Source organism: Rousettus aegyptiacus, unplaced genomic scaffold, assembly GCF_014176215.1.
Source record: "Rousettus aegyptiacus isolate mRouAeg1 unplaced genomic scaffold, mRouAeg1.p scaffold_m13_p_7, whole genome shotgun sequence".
In the NCBI taxonomy this organism is placed as follows: domain Eukaryota; kingdom Metazoa; phylum Chordata; class Mammalia; order Chiroptera; family Pteropodidae; genus Rousettus; species Rousettus aegyptiacus.
This window is the reverse complement of record NW_023416310.1, coordinates 18,976,214-18,996,079: the sequence shown is the minus strand read 5'-3', so window position 1 is coordinate 18,996,079 and position 19,866 is coordinate 18,976,214. Positions and strand designations below refer to the sequence as shown.

The window sequence follows — 19,866 nt, the reverse complement described above, 5'->3', positions numbered from 1 at the left end:
TGCTCTAGAAATAACAACTTTAATGCTTAAATGCAAACAAGTACCAGTGTTAGCCATCAGCTTATTGGCAATTGATACATAAAACATTTTAAAACTTGAAATAGAGGGTGAATGGGGAAAGTTAGTCATGTGAAACTTCTAGAGAAAACAAAGGGTGAGGAATTAAAGCAAATTATGTTACTGCACTCTACATGACAAAATAATTTTGGGTTTAAAAGTAGATAGAATACTGTAATTCATTTACACCCAGACCTGGACTTGGAACTACCAGATGATTTAATTCACAAATATTTAGGTAATCTGACCATGTGTTGTATATTTTGAAAGCACTAATCAAATAAAAACAAATAGATGTTAAATGTTCCCTCCTTTTAGGTGCCCAAATATTAAAGGAAGATATGGCAATAACGAGGGTACCAATGTTAAGAACCACTAAAACACTAACATTAGTTCACATTCGTTGAGCACATTCTATGGGCCTGTTTCATTCTAAGTTGATACTTGCCAACACACATCAACAGATTTAATTCTCACAACTCTGTATAGGTACTATTATTATCTTCATTGTGTACATGGGGAACTGAGGTAAGTGATTTTGTTATTTGCCCAAGTTCACATACCTTAGAAGCTCAAAGAGTTCAAGCATTCACGAAATATTTATTGTGCCCTAATTGTGCTCAATGACATATATCTGTGAACAAAACAGATCAAGATTCCTGTCTCATCAGCCTTAGAATCTAGCAGTGAGGTCTGACAACAAACAATACGTAAGACAAAGATGTAGAATAAGGTGGTTAAAAAAAAAAAAGCAAAGAGGGGGGCACAGGAAGTGTTACGGATTGAGTGAATGAGAGGAAAGGTGATCAGAAAAGAGTTCACTGAAAAAGTGACAGTTGCATAAACACCTTTAGGAGATGAGACGTGACGATCTCTGCACTTGTTATTAGTAATATAAATTTCCTTATTTTAAGCTGTTTGTTGCAGCCGAAACATGCCAATTGATACTTAACTTACCTTTGGGTTTGCTGAGAAGATTAAGTGAGAAAACAGGTACAATGCACTTAGCATTGTGTTTGGCTCATGAAAAGAACTCAGTGAACGCTAGCTATTATGAGCTGTTGTTTTCATGAAGTCTTGAAATCAGATATAGGAAGTATCTCTGGTCCACTGGGAGTCCAAGAAAACCACATAATATCGGTTAGATGCCTAACAAAGTAACTGACTCTGAGATAGATTGTATTAGACATTACAATTTTGGTCTAAAGTATAAAAATACTACTCACAACGTTTATCAAGAATTCAGGTCGTCGATGACATCAAAAGACTCACCAAAATAGATGCAGAAATCCAGGTGCCCCAGACCTGAGCTGGGTGACAGTAGGTATAGAGGGTGGCTTGCCTCTTCAGAGGCTTCACTTTCTGGAAGTTTCATGTCTATTTTTTGGCTGCAAGGAAAGTGTTTACTTCTCCTTCTATGAACAGATGATTTTCCATAGCTCTGGGGTTTTAAAAGGTCAGTAGTGATAAAAGGCTTAGGAAGAGCTCACAAATTTTTGCTACTATTATAAATTTCTGTATAAAAATGTTGCTATGCAGAAGACAATCAAGCAATGCACGGAAAATATGTATTCCAGGTCCAAAAGCAGCTTATTCCAGCAAAATTTCCTCAGCTCTCTCCCTAATGATTTAAACATCCATTTTCACTCACTTCTGCAGAAGCGCGTTCACAGGAGTGAGTCTGCAGAACAGTAGCCTTTAAAGCAGGAAGCCACTGCCCTTCCTCACCTGGAATGCTGCATGATCCTTTCTCTGTTTACGCATGGGAAAGAAAGGATCCTATTGTTAACCTAAATTCCCTTTCCTTAGAAAAGTAAGGAACACTCAGTTTGCATTCTCTTACTGGATTTTTCAGTTTCCGACCCCCAAAAAACTACTAAAAATCTTAAAAATCTTTGGGCCAAGCAGCCAGTTGTAACATAATGTTGTGTCAGGGTACTTCGATGTCCTACTTGGCTAAGTCATTTTAAATCATGTTAGATACAAAGTTCTATCTCCACACCACAAAACCGCCAACTGCCTTGGAGCACTGTCAGCAATGGTTTTATACTTTCTACACTGTTTGTAGAAAACGTACCTGAAAGCCTGAAAACAAAACCACACTTGCTCCTAATTCATTTTTATTTCTTTGATTTGGCAAAAGTTGCCTTTACTGTGTTTTCTAGTTCCAATGAACACAAAATTGGCCTAAGGGTTTGGATCCAACTTCTTTCAGATATCACTGTTCTCAGTAAATTTCAAGAAGCTAGCCATTCCGACCCCATGCATTTGTTACGTTTTCCCTCTCAAATGAACGAGTTAACAAGAAGCGCTTTACCGTAGACATCTGAGAAGGTTACGGGATTAGAGTCTCCATAGCTGTTTAACAAACAGGACTTGATTTCTGGAATACTTCAGGATGCCAAGTTCAGGCACAATGCTACAAGAAGTCTCCTTCCAATCTTGGAGTTCTCAGTTTTTAAATCAATATTAGAATAGTTTCGAAAATGAGAACAGAAGCTTTTGATCATGTACTCCGTCTGGGGTATTATTGTGAAAAGTCAGAAATAAACAACGTTCAGGGGAGGAAACAGAGGAGTAGAATATAGAATGAAAATGAAAGGTTAGGATTTTTCCTTTCTGATGAAAAACAGGTAATTCCTAAATGTCTGATTTGTAAAAACAGATTTTTTTTAAAGAGCAGTTTTAGATTCCCGGTAAAATTTCACAGAAAGTTCCCTATTCTGCTCCCTCCACCTTGTCCCCTGACACCCCTCCCCTCCTCCCAGCCCCCCTTGCTCTCAACATTCCGGAAGCAAAGCAACGTGGTCCATTTGTTATAACTGATGAACCTACACTGACACGTCATTATCACCCGGAGTCCATAGTTTACATTAGGGTTGGCCCTTGCTGTTGTACTCTGAAAGTTTACACCGTCTAGACAACAGAATTCATGTTGACCATCGGAAAAAGGCCCTTAGCAGACAATCTTGTGCCTTCTTGTCTATTTATTGACAGGCTATTATCACTTAGCCAGTGGATGACCAGTTTGAAAAAGAAAGGCACTTAAGATGGCTTCATGTGTTACTCAGACACAAAACTGTGGTGTTTCTTTCATAACCCTGCATTAGAGAAGCAGAGTGGCCAGTTCTGACCCCCCGACTAGGATCATAACAGCTTCCCATTCCTTGCTCCAGCCCTCAGATCCCCCTGACTCTGCTCTATTTTTTTTTAATAGGCTTTATCACTTTCTAGACTATTACATAGTTTACTCATTAGTTTATTGCCTTTGAGAAAGTGGGATCTTATTTTTATCGTTCACTGACACAGCCCCAGTATGTAGGATAGTAACTGGCAGATAGTAAATAAACACTTGATACTTGCCAAATGAATGAATGCATGAATGAATGAATGAGGATGCTTTCTAAAAGACAGGGCTTTAAGGAGTGATTTTGGTCATGGTTTGGAATCCTAATTAGCCAGGTTCTGTATGCCAGTAATGCTCCCTCTGTGATGCTGGGCTCCTCTGAGGTCCCTGCTGGACCAGTGTGGCCATTCTGTTGTGTGAACAGGCTGCAAAGCATGCTGAGGTCTAGAGATGTCTGATGGTCTGATGTCCCCGGTTCCACTCGTCACGCAAGCTCTCACTCAGCCTAGACGCCCCACTGGGGGAGTACGGCTGCCGCTGGCTGAGAGCAGCGTGCAAAGAGGCACCTGAAGGGAGTGATGCGAAGTCAGAGACCAGCGGCATTTTCCATGGGGGTCGGGGGACAGATGCGGTGACACTTAGAAATCCAACCACCACAAGTCTCCCTATACTTTTGCTCACACACATTCTTGTTGATGATGAAGAAATCAAATCCCAAATCACTTTATAAATGGGAGGATAAATACTTTTCATACAAATTAAAATGCCAAAATAAAATTAGAAAAAATAAAAGAACAAAAGAACTGTAATTTTTGTAAATAACAAATGGGTATGACAAATTTGGATATAAAATATTGAGCTGAGCAAAAGAAGTTGAAAGTGTCCTTTGCTTTCCCACACAAGATAGAGGCTCTGGCCAGAGGACTCAAAGGTGGTGGTGGGAAGAAGCGAACCACAGTTATGAGAAGAAAGGAAAGGGCATACAAAAGAGGAAGTCAGCCAAAAGAATCCTGTTCTGATGTCCACGCGTGGGACTTGAGAAGAAAAACATTATACCTGGCATTTATTTATATTCATAAAGTATAACTATGTTACATTATCTAAATACAAAAACCATTTTCTATAGGTACAATGTAATATTTATCCCCAATTCCTCTCCTGGAACACAGGTTCCATGTGGACAAGAATTGTGTGTGTTTTTTCCTCGGAACAGTAACGGCGAAGGGCACAAATGGTACTCCACGTATTTCCTGAGTGAAGGAAAAAATGAACAAAATAGCTGCTCACCCCCAGTTACTTCCCACCTCACTCCAGGTGAACTTCAAATAACACAGCTGTTCCTTATCTCACGTGAGAGAAGCAAGGTGTGTCTATTCCCTCCTCCAGGTATGTGTCCCAAAGCACAATACAGAGAAGGATGGAGCCAGTGCTGCCGTCTTTATTTCTACAGAACCTGCCATGCTACTTGATACTTGAGACAGTTTATACTGACAGACTGCCTCTTCATTGTGGTTCAATAACTGTGGCCAGATGCTGACAACTCTCCAAGCCAGAGGAAATCAGGGAAGGGCCCGCCTTCCCCGCACTGGGGAGGATTCATTTAGCTCTGCTTAGGGCAGGGTGCGCCAGCTCTAGAGCCAACATGGCTTCTGCTGCTTTGAGCAGAAGTTCAGAAGCCTAAGTAAGAGCGCCCCTTTCTCAATGTTAATTCAAGTACAGTAAGTCCTCACTTAACATTGATGATACATTCCACAACTCAAAGTGAAAGGACATATAATGAAACCAGTGTTACTGTAGGCTTATGGATATAACCAAGAGTTGAGTTCCTATGGCGTCAACAATGTAACAAAATGACACTGAACAAAAAAACGTTATTCAAGGACCTGCTGTACTATGCATATAGGCTCCAGAGCTAAATGTCAATCACAGGGGCCGGCTTCACCCTATACCACAGCCAGGGGTAGAACCAGGACATAATGCTACTGCCACAAGTTTCAGTCCAACAAAAGGAAATTTGGATCAGTTTAACATCCTGGATTAAGCTCATAATAAATGAAAGCCTTGCAGAGCTTATTCTAGAAAGGGAATAACATGCCTAATAATTACAAAGACTTCTAGTTAGACTGCCATCTATCAGCACAATATCCTAAATTACCTATTTTATTACTTGTAAAATTGTTCAGTTTCTGGAGCAAAAAAAAAAAAAAAAAAAAAAAAAAAAATGGACCAAGCGTCAGAGAGAGTATACCAAGGTAGAGTAATTCACCAAGCACCAGTAGTTTTCTAAAAACTCATTTTTAAATTCAAGTCTTTGCCAAGTAAATTCCTAACAAAATTAGAATTGCAACTAAATTAAAGTGATCCTGTAACTCTCAGGTTACAAAAATCAGTATTTAAAAAGATGCAGAATTAAAGAAAAATTAATAAGTGCAAAAGAAAAAAACAACTGTGAGTATATTTATATGAGTATATTCTTCTGGAAAATCAGTTTTGACAAGGGAACACTTGAGGTGACTTACTCTTTCTGAACATGGTTTTTGCATGGCGCAACTACTGGCAGTTGTAACTGGGACCATTTTTCAGCGAAGGAAGCCCTTACCAGCCATGACTTAGAGCTAACTGAAGAGGCAAACCTGCGTCTTTCTGGAATGCAGGGAAATGTGCACTCTCTGAGTTGGTTCCATCAGTGACTCAGATGCTGTGACCTCTCCAGAAGAATGTACGCATTCACAATGTCTTTCTTAAGAGCCCTGGTCTCAGAGCTCTAAGCAAAAAATTAACATAAAACCGAACCACGGAAACATGGAGTCCTTGTAAATCTCTCATGGCCACCTTTTTATGATGTTTTTCTCCATTTCCCAACTTTTGATCGCTTCCAAACCCCTCCAAAATCTGCTTGCTCAAACCACACCCTGCACTATCTCTTTTACACTTGAAGCCAAATCTGGCATCGATGTTTTGTCTGCTCAGCAGGAGAGTAATTTCAACAATCTCCTGCTTTTTATAAGATCAGTTTATTCTTCCCAATATAATAATTAGTTTCAGATGAACCTGGTTGCTGTTTCCCGGCCTGGTTCCACACTGGTATGAGCAAGGAGAGCAGATACTTCCTGTTGCACTATTTTTTTAGAGCAAAAAAATTGGGTACTACCATAGGCCCAGAACAGAACCATCAGAATTTCTTTCTTTAAAAAATAGCTGTTTTCCCTGCTTCCCAGAGTTTAGGACTTTCAATTTGTCCCAAAGTTGCTGAATGGGTTTTGATAACCTAGATTCGTAAAGAGATGGATTGAAATTATGATCCTGGGTATTTTCTCAGTTTACTTTCAAAAAGGTTCAGACGAACTATTCCTCAATTTATCAAACTATAATGTCATCAAGAACATAAATCTTATGAATATAATCAGTGCTGTAACCCTGCAGACATACAGAGGCTGCAAACAGGAAACCAACTGTGTTATCTTAACTTAATTAGCTTTAGGGGATAATAAATACTGACAGGTAAGAAAATATACTGGCTTCAAGCTCAGGATATTAGAGGAGTAACTCTGAAAATCTCTGCTGACAATGGTGCAGAGAAATCAGGCAAGACATTATTTTTCTAAACAGAATGATGGAGATGATCTATACGAAGCATAATCAAAACAGTCACCGTCTCAAGTTACACCCAGGAGTTTTCCTTTAGGTCTCCCATATGCACCTAAATCATCACCTCCTGTGCATTTTGACTCATTAATTCAGTACCAGATGGTGAGTATTTTCACCATCATAACCTCAAGTTATCCTATATATAACTCTCAGCATCTCTGAACTATGATTTTGGATTGGAGTCATCTTGATGCATATATGCTTGGAGATCTTAAGCTGTGAGTATCTTAGTGTCTTAGAGTCTTCGTCTATTTAAATAGAAAGCAATCTCCTCTCTGCTTTATCACGTAACAACATGATCTCTTATGGTTTATCTTACCTTGACATGTACGGCCATCTGCAGAGATTGTGAAACCCTGTTCACAGACACAGTGAAAAGAACCATCTGTGTTTAGACACTCTCCTTGAGGACCACAGAGGCCAGGCTGCTCACATTCATTTATATCTGGAATTGAAAAGAGATTTCCATATACTTGAAAAAAAATGTTTTGTTTTTCTATGATATCAAATGTACAGTAAAAAAATCTACTACAAAATTGTCAGACACATGTATCGTGGCATAACTACACCATGTGTACATATTGCAGACCAACCATGAGACAAGCCGGGCTTCCATGAGAGAGAAACTAGGTTGAATCATATGAAATAGCCAATGTTCAACCATTTTGACCCACCAAAAAAAGGCAATTACACAGGTTCGACCCAAAGCTACCCTTATTTTAGACAGAGTGGAGGCTTGAGGAATAGTCTAATGGGATCGACAACCCCTCTGAGAAATATTCATCCCCCGTGAGAAAACTGTGTCCTCCTATCCTCTCTGGCTGCCATGTACACAACTCTGTTGTGGCCCATAGCCCCTGTCACATCCCTGCCTACTGATCCCTAGGGTGTGAACTACTGAAGAGCAAGGATAGGCTCATCTCATTTACAGTGTTTGGTTCATAAACTACATTTCACTAGTGCCTGCTGACTATATTAATGAAACAGACTCCAATCTATATTTCACTGAAAATGGATTTAAAAAATACAAGAGAAAGGACTTATAGACCAGAGAAGTCTAAAAATTCCTATTGTTTGCATGGCTTAGTGATGAAATAGGTGAATGCGGGTCAACTGCTTGGCGCGGTACCTAACACACTAAGGGTCGAAAGGTGGTAGCTGCCATTGTCCCAACTCGTGAGCAAACCGTGCTGTAGTCATACTGTGCTGTCCACCTTACACTCTGCTTGTTCTCAGGGAAGAGTGACTATGCTTCTCGTGGCCAAAGTCAGAATGCGCGCCTGAACACCGATAAAGCATGAAGGTTTTGGTGTAAGTTTGGTGATCCTTCAAGGCAGTCCCAAGTGTACTGGCTAAGAGCAGCCAACCTGACAACATAAACAATCCTGGAGAATAGCTCATTTGTTCACATTGGTGCAAACACACGCAACTGTTTATTTTACACTGTGTTTTAATTCTTTCGATTCTTCTATGTCCCTCGCTATCTTGATTTCTCCTTGAGAAGTGCACATTTTAACTCTGAGTCTCCAGCTTCTACTACAGAACGTTAATAGTGTATTATAGATGCCCACAAAATTTCATAGTTATGTTCATACTCTACTAACCGAACAGTGACTGGCTAAGGTTCTCTTAGTTAAATGTGGTCATAAAACTATCACAGGTCCTCAGCACCATATAGGCAAGCAGTCCTACTAAGGCCATTTTCCTATCTTCCTGAAGTCTCTTAGACCATCCATTATCTCTTACTAAAGAGGTCCTTGATCACCCCCTTAGAGCCCCATCTTTAGTTCCATTAAAAACACTTAGTGAATGCTTCCTATGGGAATGCTGAACAGGATGGGGCTCTTACCATTATGAAGCTCACCATATAATAGGGAAGGCCAGAACCAGCATGAATAACTACAAAGCTATGAGCCTTTCCTAGTGACTTCTAGAACATTCAAAGCCACCAGTCCTGCAGTTCTCTTCCACCAGGAAGTCATCCCTTTCCCAGCATCCAGGATCTCCTGGGGCTTTTCCTTTTTACACTGATCTCATTGTGCAACATGAATTCTGGCAATATCATTGATTTATCCATCTCTCTGTATTAATCCTGAACTCTTTATCCTTCCATCTGCCACATAATTCAGACTAGTTGGCCTATTCATTGCTAAATCAAAATAATAAGCCAAGCAGGAATTACTCATTTTCTTAAAAATCCTTCCATTCTTGCTGTCACTAATTTTAAAATATTTCAAGGAAGAGAAATAAATCATTTTCTACTTAACTATTTCTCAATTTGATGCACACTGAAAAATTCACTGCTTTTGCAAAAATCTCTGATATCTTTCATTTTTGCTCTCTATTAATAATACCTTAGATCGGTAATCTCTTTTGAACTCTGACCTTCTCTGAATCTTCAGTTCCATTCTTTCTTTCCAACCTGTTGCCTAGAATTACTTCTATTTGGGCAAAAGGGAGCCACAAAGTCCCACCGGTCTAGCAATCAAGCCCAAGGTCCATATTTGCGAAGCTCTAGAGGTTGTCCTGTGCCTCAGTGTGTCCCTTTAAGAGCTGCCTACTTTGCAATGTCTCACAGGGTACAATGTGCATTAAGTTCTTGCATTAAGAGAAGTCACTGATTAACAAATAATTATATAAAAAGTTTGATGACAGGAACTGAAAACGAATTCCCAGACTTTTTTCCAGGAAACCGCTAAGAAAGAACAACATGAATATCTGGAACAAGAGAAACATATGCATTCAATTTGGGTTGTACTTATTGAGGCATTTCTAAACTATGCTGCTAGTAACTCAGCTGAAAGCCAGACTATATTTAAGTTGGGTTTCTTTCATGGGTCCGAGATTCCACAGAAATTCACAATTTGGCATGTGTAAGTCAAAACGTGAAACCGGAGTGTGCTCTGAATCTCAAATGCATGCTGCCACATTCCTAAAGACACGATTAACATGGAATTTCCATACTGTCTGTATAGCATCACTAATTTTGCTGGGGGAAGAGACTCTTAAACATATTTCCATTTAAAAATGCCTTACCGATTTGGAACTTTCTTCACATCATTAGGTGAGGTTTAAAAGTTTACGCCTATCACATGTTGTTATTCAAACACATCCCATGGTTATTAGCACTGTTTCATCAATTATATCTTCAGCATTCAAACAAACTGAAATCTACACCAATCTACAGAATGCTGACATGACCATGGGATTAGATAGAAACAGGTACTAACTTTGATCAAAAAGAACGCAAAGCTGCTTTCAGAAACATAGCCAAAAAAGATGATTCAAAACAAGGTAGGTGTCCATGCCATCATAAACAACCTCTGACAGAAGACAGCAGATTCACACATGATTTTATTAAATGGTATTAAACCTGCTTTGGGAATACTTTTTATTTATTGGGGTTTAAATTTTTTAAAGCAGACATATTAATTTATTCTGAAGAGCAGGACTCTCCAATGCAGTCATGGAGTCAACTTAGTAATGCTAAATCATTAAAAAAGCATCATATATATGGAACAGTCCCATGTTTGAGAGTTGATATCAAATCACAAAAAAAAATTAATGTACTGAGAGAAGACAGTAACACTATTAATGAATCAGATGACTAAATTAGTTTCTTGTGATTTAACTCTAGATGGTTAACAAAATTTGCAATATCAAATCATGGTCCATTTACGCAAAGACTTGGTTTTGCCTCTATTTGGTCAAAACAAACAAACATAAACAAAAAACAAAACAAAAAAAACTGTGACAAGAGAGATACAAGAAAATATTACTTTTAAGCCAAAAAGTCTGTAATAAAAACAGGATTCAGATTGTTTGTTTGTTTGGAGGCATCTCTTGGCATTTTTATAAAAATCAAGATTCTTTTTGTTAAGATGTAAAAGTCCCAAAATAGATATTCTCACATAAATTTATAATTCAAATGTTCCTTCGCTACTGCATAAATCCAAGTACATTTCAATTCTGCACTGGAAATACTGAAAATCTTAAATTCACCTTATTGAATCATGATGGCAAATATATGATCTCAAATGAGGAACACAGTATTGTATTTAGATCTTGGGATCAGTAAGGGAATTAATAATAAAATATCTTGAGGCAAAGGCCCATGTCTTTTGTATCTCAGTGATACACAGCTAGGTATGGATAATGATATGCATTTAGGGTGTAACATTATTCCAATGCCCTGTTTTAAAGAGTAGAAACCATCTTCTCTTTCAAGAGTACTGTTATCTGGGACATGGGAAAGGAGATATAGTTTATGACAATCTAAAATAAAAAAGTCATACACGTTCAGTAACAGTGAATAAAAAATAACTTCGACAATTTTCATTTCTGTTATTTTGAGACACATTGTAGAATTCCATAATGATGGAAGAATGATAAGAAAAAATATTTATCTAAGAATCAGAAATAAATATGTATAAAGATATCAAGTGTGAGTTTTCAGTGGAAAAATAGGCATGGATTTATGAAGACAAATAAATATAGGAGGCTTATGGGGCAGCCAGGTACAGATAGCTAAAAATGTTGGGACACAGAATCTAAACAATCTGAAGTTTCAGTCTCAGCATCAACAATGGCTCAATGTGTTGCACTAGGAAAAATATCTGAATCTCATGGTCTTCCTTCTTTGGGCTATAAATTCAAGAATAATTGGTATGGCAATGTAGGGTATAGTAGTGAGAAAAGATAGTGGGTTTAAAGCTCTACCACTTAATAGGGAGGAACATGCTAATTATCTTCTCTGTTATTCACGCACAAAAAATGGATAAGAAAACCTACCTTTTAAATTGTTAGAATTAAATAAGGTATCTACAGCACTCAGCATATAGTTGGTGTTCAATGAAAGTTGTTATAATTAGTGCTGTTTTCTTATTAGTACCTTGTTTGGGAGATTAAGTGTTATAGCGCTTTGAAATAATATTTTTAAAAAAGAAAAAATATAAATCCTGTCCATTACTTTGATCAAATTATTAAAGAGGTTTTTTAGGAAGAGGAAAAGCTGGATACTGTATAAAAACAGAGATAGGGAAAAAGACAAATATCAGCTAGGGGAGAAAATGAAATATGCCTGTGAAAGATCTAAAAAAGCTGTAAAGATAATCTAGAATCAAGTACCAAGGCTGGCTCTTGGAAGAAAGAGTAAATTGCAGGTGATCCCAGTTATCACACAGCATGCAAAGCAAGGCCAGAGTTCTAAAGCACACGGGTTTCAGTTAATACCAAGGAGCCTTGCAAAGGAGAACTACTTGTACTTGACGAGGCCCCAAGAAAGACATTTTAACAATACAAATGGGCATAGCTCATTTACATATCAAGCAAGTGGTAAAACCACAGATCATCATCAGGAAGCATGAAGAACTGAAGAAATACATAAATTATGACTTAAAGAAAGAGAGAGAAGTACCTTGACATCCTTTATTATCATTTAGCTGGAATCCATCAGGACAAGTACAATCATAGGACCCTTCTGTATTGACACAGTATCCTCCCTGGCAAAAACCACTGTCTTCCAAGCATTCATTGATATCTACAAACACAATTTAAAAATTTTAGATTAGATAGACTGTATCTTAAACAATTAGGTATTCTTTGCCTTAACACACAAAACTCACACAAAGGGACATTGTTTTACATCATGCATAACACATGATTTTAAATAAATGACAGCTTAACTTTTAGAGCTTTTCAAAAATGAAACATTTTGAAAGGATTTTCACTTTGAACAATATATAAACTGAAATTTTAACATCAAATGGAATTAAATGGAAAAGGAAAAGTCAAAATTCTGTAACAAAGAATAATTTACTAGGCTATATTCTTGGTGATGATAAAGAATAAAAATATTCTTTAAAGACATATTGTTAAGAAAATACGGAGCACCTCTTTATACGAGATATTGTATTATGTATTATGGGAAAAATTTTAAAAGCATTTGGCATGGTCCCTGCACCTAAAGAGACATGATTGTTCAAAACGATTTCTGTTCATAAAAATGAATACATGAAATATTGTTTTAGAAGCCTAAAACAATTTAACATAAGAACTGTCAAACATATAATTACTTGTCAAAAGAATAGTATCAACTTCAAGTATCACATGAATTTAGAGAAATCATAAAGGGCAAAGGAGGAAGGCCTGATGTAACAAAAAAATTTACTTATAGCGTCTTGACAGCAGGCTGGAACGTGGGGGAGGGGGAAGAGGAGCTTTTGGCAGAAAGGGATTCAGCAAGATCAAAGCTTGGTTGAAGTCACTGACTTAGCAGCTGTCACAAACAGGTTTAATGTTGCCTGGATTTTCTAATGTATATATTTATAGCATATGTGCAACTAAAAATGGTTTACGTAACCAGTAATGAGTTTTGACTATGAGCATGTGAGACAATTAATGACCCCCCTCACTGCATGAACGCTAGGCAGCTCTCTCCAGAGGGCTGGTTAGTACCACATTTACTCCTAGTCAGAGCTCATTATTCATAACACACTCCACGGGTCCCTCTTCTGTTGTCTGTGCAGTATTTAAATTATTAACACTGAAGAAAGCTAAGAAACAAAACCTTCTTTGTTCTCTTGGAATTTGGCATATTGTGACATTTCTTGCAAATAATTATGATTGCTGCTAAAACATATGGGAAGCTCCAGGAGGAAGTAAACATGGAGACTGTTGCAGTCTCTCTAATTCTCATTGTCTGGTTCACTATAAGGGGGCATCGAATTAAATTTTCACAGAACTTACTCAATCAATTGACTTCTGTACCAAGTTATGATGATGTCCATCCAGATTTAAAATGTTTCTGAATATCAATCCTAAACCGTTAAACATAGCTGATGTGACTTTATCACCACTGAAGTGGGTTATCACTTTTACTTTAGTGTGTTTTTCTAACTTCACTGAAGTATAATTTACATACAATAAAATGCATTTTAAGGGTCTATTTCAATGAGGTTTGACAAATGTAGATATTCTTATAATCGTAATCATAAACGAGGTATAGGCATTTCTGTATCAATTTATATCTGTTGAGATCCACTACTGGGTTCATAAGTCATTGCAAATGCAGTCATTTTTTTTTTAAAGGAACTGATGAGATATCTTTGTACGGTTGTCATGCTATAGTGCCAGGTATAAAGCTTGGTAATGTTTTCTTTTGACTCTTCTCCCAATCTGACCTTAAAATCTCTGTTTCTTATTAACCTAATGGTCTTGGGTATCATAATTGCCATAAAAGAGATAGTGATGACCATGCACAGCTAAGACAGATAACAGCATGGAGAACTTAGCGTCTCCTACGAAGTTTGAATACGCCAACAAAAGTTTTATTTGCCAGTTAACTGACCCTTGGTATAACAAGATTTCTAAAAGTGGAACAAAAGTTGACAATAGGCTTTTAGATTTAGATTCTGTGAAAATAATACTTAAGCCCCAACTGCCTGCTAATTTCATGATTTTGAACAGTGACTGTACCAAATGGGGATAAATTCTAGTCTATTGTTTACGAATCTGTGTCATAGAACATGGACTAAATTAATAAACTGGACTGACCATTAATAAAAAGAAAGGTACGGGCATTTCCAGAGCCCCAAAAGGTTTCCTTGTGCCCCTTCTGTTTGGCTGCTTCTGCACAGCATAGTGTTTTTGAGATTCATCCAAACTGTTGTGTAGATAGCTCACTCCTCTTCATTGCCTGAATGTCCCATAATTTGTTCACCCATTCGCCTTTTGATGACGATTTGGAGTGTTGCATTTTGGCTATCATGAATAAAGTTTCTATACACATTCATGCCTAAGTCTGTGTGTGAACATCTGCTGTTATTTTCCTTGAGTAAACTCCCAGGACTAGAATGGCTGGGTGATATAGTAGCTTTAACTTTTGAAGAAACTGTTTTCTAAAGTGGCTGTACCACTTCACGCTCCCACTGGCAGGGCATGAAACTTCCAGCCAATCCACATTTATTCTCGTGGCTCCGTGGCTATTCTAATGGGTGTTGAGTAGCAAGTCGGTTACTAGATCTACCTTTATTTCTTTGCTCTGTAGGAAACTGAGATAACGAAGAAGAGGCATATTTGGTTATTAGCATTATGTAAAAAAAAAAAAAATCTCAATTCAAAAAAAATTAAGGAAAATTCTGAGAATATGACTTTTGGCAACTAGAGAAACACTTCGTTCCCTTCGACGTTTGCCTCAATGTTGTGAAGCACGTCAATGTTGTGAAAATGAATTTTCATTCATTTTCCAAAATCTGAGAGAAATAATGTGAGGAAAAAGAAACATTAAGTGTTCAAAAATAATTGTGCAGACTTTTAAACTTAGTGCATTATGTTAGAGACTGGTTATTTATTTATTTATTTATTTTTGCAAGATCTCCATCTTCAAAAGGAAAAAGAAAAGAGAGTAGGTTGAACATTAAAAGAGCCCAACATGGGACTGTCCTTCACTGCCACTCAGGGTGGTGTGAAAGACAGATAACTGCTAGGACATGGGCAACAGGCTTTAAGCAACAGTCAATCCTGATCACTCTTCTCCTGAGACTGAGTCTGACAAAGTCACCAGTGACCTCCGCCTGGCCATGGTCAATTTCTAGTCCTCTTCGTGCATAGCACCATGTTTGACACAGCTCATCACTCCCTGCTCTTTGAAATACTTTCCTCTCTTGGACTCTGGTTTTCCTCCTTCCCCACGTCATTTCCCCCTTAACCCCCCTTGCTTATTCCCACCCACCTCCTCACTTCTCAATATTGTAGGGCCCAGGACTGTCTTTGGATCACTTCTCTCTTCTAAGGACCTCACTCCCCTGGTGATGTCTTACAACTGAATGGCTTTGAACAGTGTCTCTATGTCTCTACCCAGCCTAGAATTCACCTCTGAATTCCAAGTATACAGGTGCGACTGCCTCTCATGTATCTTCATTCGAATATTCATTACAGGCACCACAAGTTTAAACTGCCCCAGTCAGCTGCTAATGCCTCCCAGGGGGCCTGCTCCCTCCCTCGGGGCCTCTAAATAATCAAATGTCGTCATTTCAGGGAGGCCCCTGCTTGCCTCCTTATTTAAAGATCACTGTCCTCCCTCCCTTGGCACTCTCCGTATACACCACTTTTATTTTTCTTCTATAACATTTCTTGCCATTTAACACACTGTATATTTTGCTTACTCATGTTTATCGTTATCTCTGCCACTAGAATGTAAGCTCTTTGAGGGCAAGAATTTCTGTCTGTCTGGTTGATTACTGTATGTCCTGTGCCTATAATGTGCCTGGGACATATTTAGCACTCAATAAATATTTGTCGAATGAATGCATGAATGAATGATTCTGACAAGGAAAGAAAGACTATCACTTTTTCCCCACCTTTTCGATTTGGTTCACAAAGAAAGGACCGAAGGAGAGGGGCTACAGGAAGACAGAGGAAATCAGGAATCTTTTTCTCGGGTTTTTCAAGGAATGAGTAGGCAGCAACCACGGTGAGGAGCTGGGGAAGCTGCTGTGGCAGGTGTGGAATCAGAGACGGTGCCTGGAAGGGGAGCAAGTCAGAGGCGGAGCCTTTGAAGGCTGAGACCCAGGACTGCTAATACCAGCACAGCTGAGGTAACCCCATTAGCACAGGCTAAGAGGCTACTGAGCACGCCGGAGTGCGGAACGCACAGACAGTCTAGGAGGCCCGCGGCAGGACTGCAGAACGACACTGTAAGAAAACAAGGTCCGTGCCAGAGCTATTAGAGGAAAATTACACATGTAAATATAAAAGCCAACAAGGAAGATGGCTCTCCTTCCCGCAGCTGTGAGAGGCATGTGAACAGTCATAGCTCAGCTAATTACAGCTAAATACCACTGGGGAAGATCAGAAATAGTACCAGTTGTGAATTAGCAGGCTGAAGAGTGCTAATATAGTTTCAGGGGAATTCTGACTTAGTTGGGTGGACTCCAGTCCTATTTCTAACCTACAACAGTAGGGAAATTAGCCCTGACTTTATGAAAAAAAAAAAAAAAGCACCAATTATACAACTCCAAAAGAAGCTTTCGCCTGGAACATAACAGTATCTTATAAACATATATATGAATAATGACGAGCAAGTTGGATAAAAAGTGTTTGTTCGGCTTTTTATGGCATAGATATTTTTAGAATAAAAGTCTTGGACTTCTGATAAGATGGTTACACATAAAAAACAGCCAAAACAGAGGAACATGCCCCCTAATGAGGACCCATTTCCCTGGACTTAGTCAGTGGCTCGGCCACTGCTTGGCTAGGCCAGGTTTGGGGCAGGAGGCCTTCGGTGCCTTCGAGGTGCCCTGCCTCCCACTTATCTCCACAACAGGTTCTTCCATGACTGGTTCCCCGCAAGACTGCCTATCCCACCTTGGAATGCCACTATGCTGGATCATTAACATTTACCTGTATGTTCCCCAAACACGGTTTTTCACACAATCAAATTTTATTACACTGATTTATCATTTGCCTATTTATCATTTGACCATTTGCCTATTTTGCAAAAGGTACGTTGATTACAACTTTTCACTGGTGTCAGAAGATGATTTACTGATTCCCTGATAATGTAGAGTTCACGGCTCCTGAGACTGCCATTGATGCCCTCCGGAAAGCCTGTGACTGCTTGTGTCAAGTTCTCTTGTCAGAGTAGCAGGAGGCTGTAAACTATAATGGATTCTTCCCAACCGACTGGGCTTGGGAGGCAAAAAAGTAGCTGGGGCCATGGAAATATGGGCTACAAAGCCATTCACTGAATAGTTCATCCACTTCCGGTGGGGTTCAGTCCCTCACTCAGAAACTCTTAACTCTCCATGTGGGGCGCAGAACTGCCACATTCTGGTTTCACAACTGACAGGGTCTCAGTTCAGCAAACCAGCAGATGAGCTGGACAAAAACTATTACAGAGAGAATTCACAAGTGACAGATAGGTGACAGACCGGTGCAGTAGCCCTGACCACTTCAAAGAGTTTCCGACCCATGGCAGGCAGTGAAAAACTGGTTAATGATAGACAGTCAAATATATGAGGATGGAAAGAGACTAGACTTTGGGTGGCGAATACAATACAGTATACAGATGGTGTATTAGGGAGCTCTACACTTGAAACCTATATAATGTATTAACCAATAACACCCCATTAAGTTAAATTAAAAACTAAAGCATCCTTGAAAATGGTAAAAAAAAAAAAAATAGTAGCTAATGACTGAATAATGCTGTATACATGGGATGTCTTTTAGAAATATTTTATGCAAAAAGCTCAAAATTGAATTAAAGTTTGGCTCTTAAAAACATTTCGGTTATCTGGAAAATTAACTTGGATTTACTTTAGTGGAATATTTGGATACTGGTCCTGCATAACTAAGATGTTACAGTTTAGAACTATATACCCAAGACAAACCCTCTACAGCTGAGAAAAGTTAAACTGGTTCTTTACCCATTCGGCTGGCATAATTCTTCCAAAAAAACAGCTCCAAGCAATACAAAGAAAAACTAAATTTCGCTCCCTTCTTGTATTATTTGTGTGATCATGGGGAAAATATGTGCAGGGACCTAATGTCCTCAACTGCAAAGTCAGAAGACTGGGCTAGAGGACAGACGCTTGGATAACTCCCAGATATCCCTCTGATTCTGGCATTTCCTGATTTCTGATTCTGAAATCAGGAGCGATTCTCACCTTCACAGTGGTCCCCAAGGGCGGATGCTCTGTACCCCTGGTCACAAACACAGCGGAAGGAGCCCTCTGTGTTCCTGCACTGCCCATTAGTGCAGAGATGCTGGTGCTGGCATTCATCAATATCTATAAGCAAGAGATGAGAAAGAAACTGGAAAAATGGTGCTTTACAAACATTTTTAATTATTCATGCAAAGGGAGTCTATAAACTATCTTGTTTATAATTAACTTAGATTTTTCATTGTGTGAATTAAACTGATCTTTAGTAAAAAGTCATTAATCCCCCAGTAAGGAAAAGTCCAGATGAACTTAAAATATTAATCAATGTGTTAAGAACCTATATATATTTATTCCACTGTTCACTGATAATTGGAAAATACTCTGCTGTAATCTGTAAGCCTCTACTAAACTTCTCAGATTTCTTTTATAGATTCTACGATAACACTGAATTTAAAACACTTAGGCCTCTAATAGTCTGATGCAGAGAGCAGTCCACTACAGCTCAGTGCCTATTACTGGATATAAAGTTTTACTGGAAACTAGCACTACCTATTTATTAAGTATCAGACCGCTGACTCTGACCCCTGACCGAGAGCCTCATCACACACACATCATTTCTTTTTCACTAATTTACACATCGGCCCCCTAATCATCAATGTTCTGGTTCCATCTCTTTCAATCGCAATGATTTTCTGGCCAAACCTAATGGCCATTCCCTCCTCTCAGCCCAGTCTACATGGCCGGTGAATCTCTCTTCCTTAATCTACATATACCTGGTTTAGAGATTATTCGTTCTAGACTCACAGTCCTGAGTCAGGGTCGCACACATACATGCATCGTATCCACATACAAAAAGCACAACAATATACTGCATGTATTCAATTAAATCAGACTTCATTATTAGAGTTTAATTATTCATCATTGACTTAATGTTCATCACTAGATTTTAAATTTCCTGTGGGCAGGGGTTATGTCCACTGCGGCCTTTATTACTTCTTACGTAACCTAGTATATTACAATTAGCAGGCATTCAATTCGTGTTTATTAATAGGCTTTGTTTATAATGTTTGAGTATATTTATCTGCTTCTGGCAACGTGATTTTATGAGTAAACACAAACATCGGTTTCCACAGGGACCCCGCACCATCGCCGTCCCCATTATTTTGGTTATCACAGCATTTTGCACCTAAGATTGGTTTGCCCTACTGATGACCTGGCGGGTGGTTCTGCATGTCTCTGGTGGTGATATCGCAGGCTCCTCAAAGGAAAGGACCATGAATATTATGAGCTTATTACACTATGTGGAGACCTCATCTCTTATTATACATTGTAGTTTTCTCTGCACGGTAGGCATTTGATAAACTAACTAAG

The 19,866-nt window shown here is 38.7% G+C and overlaps 1 protein-coding gene across 9 annotated transcripts in view; it reads right to left on the bottom strand.

Moving 5' to 3' along the window:
- Positions 1-19,866, bottom strand: part of LTBP1 (latent transforming growth factor beta binding protein 1) — a 337,195-nt gene that overhangs the window by 56,636 nt on the left and 260,693 nt on the right. For 8 of the 9 annotated variants that reach the window (XM_036224209.1, XM_036224207.1, XM_036224206.1 and 5 more), the window contains 3 exons: positions 18,499-18,621; positions 12,249-12,371; positions 7,152-7,277 (listed from right to left, as the gene is read on the bottom strand). In XM_036224209.1, the coding sequence (XP_036080102.1) occupies positions 7,152-7,277; positions 12,249-12,371; positions 18,499-18,621 (372 nt within the window). The remainder of the gene's footprint in view (positions 1-7,151; positions 7,278-12,248; positions 12,372-18,498; positions 18,622-19,866) is intronic. The other variant, XM_036224208.1, reaches the window with a different exon arrangement.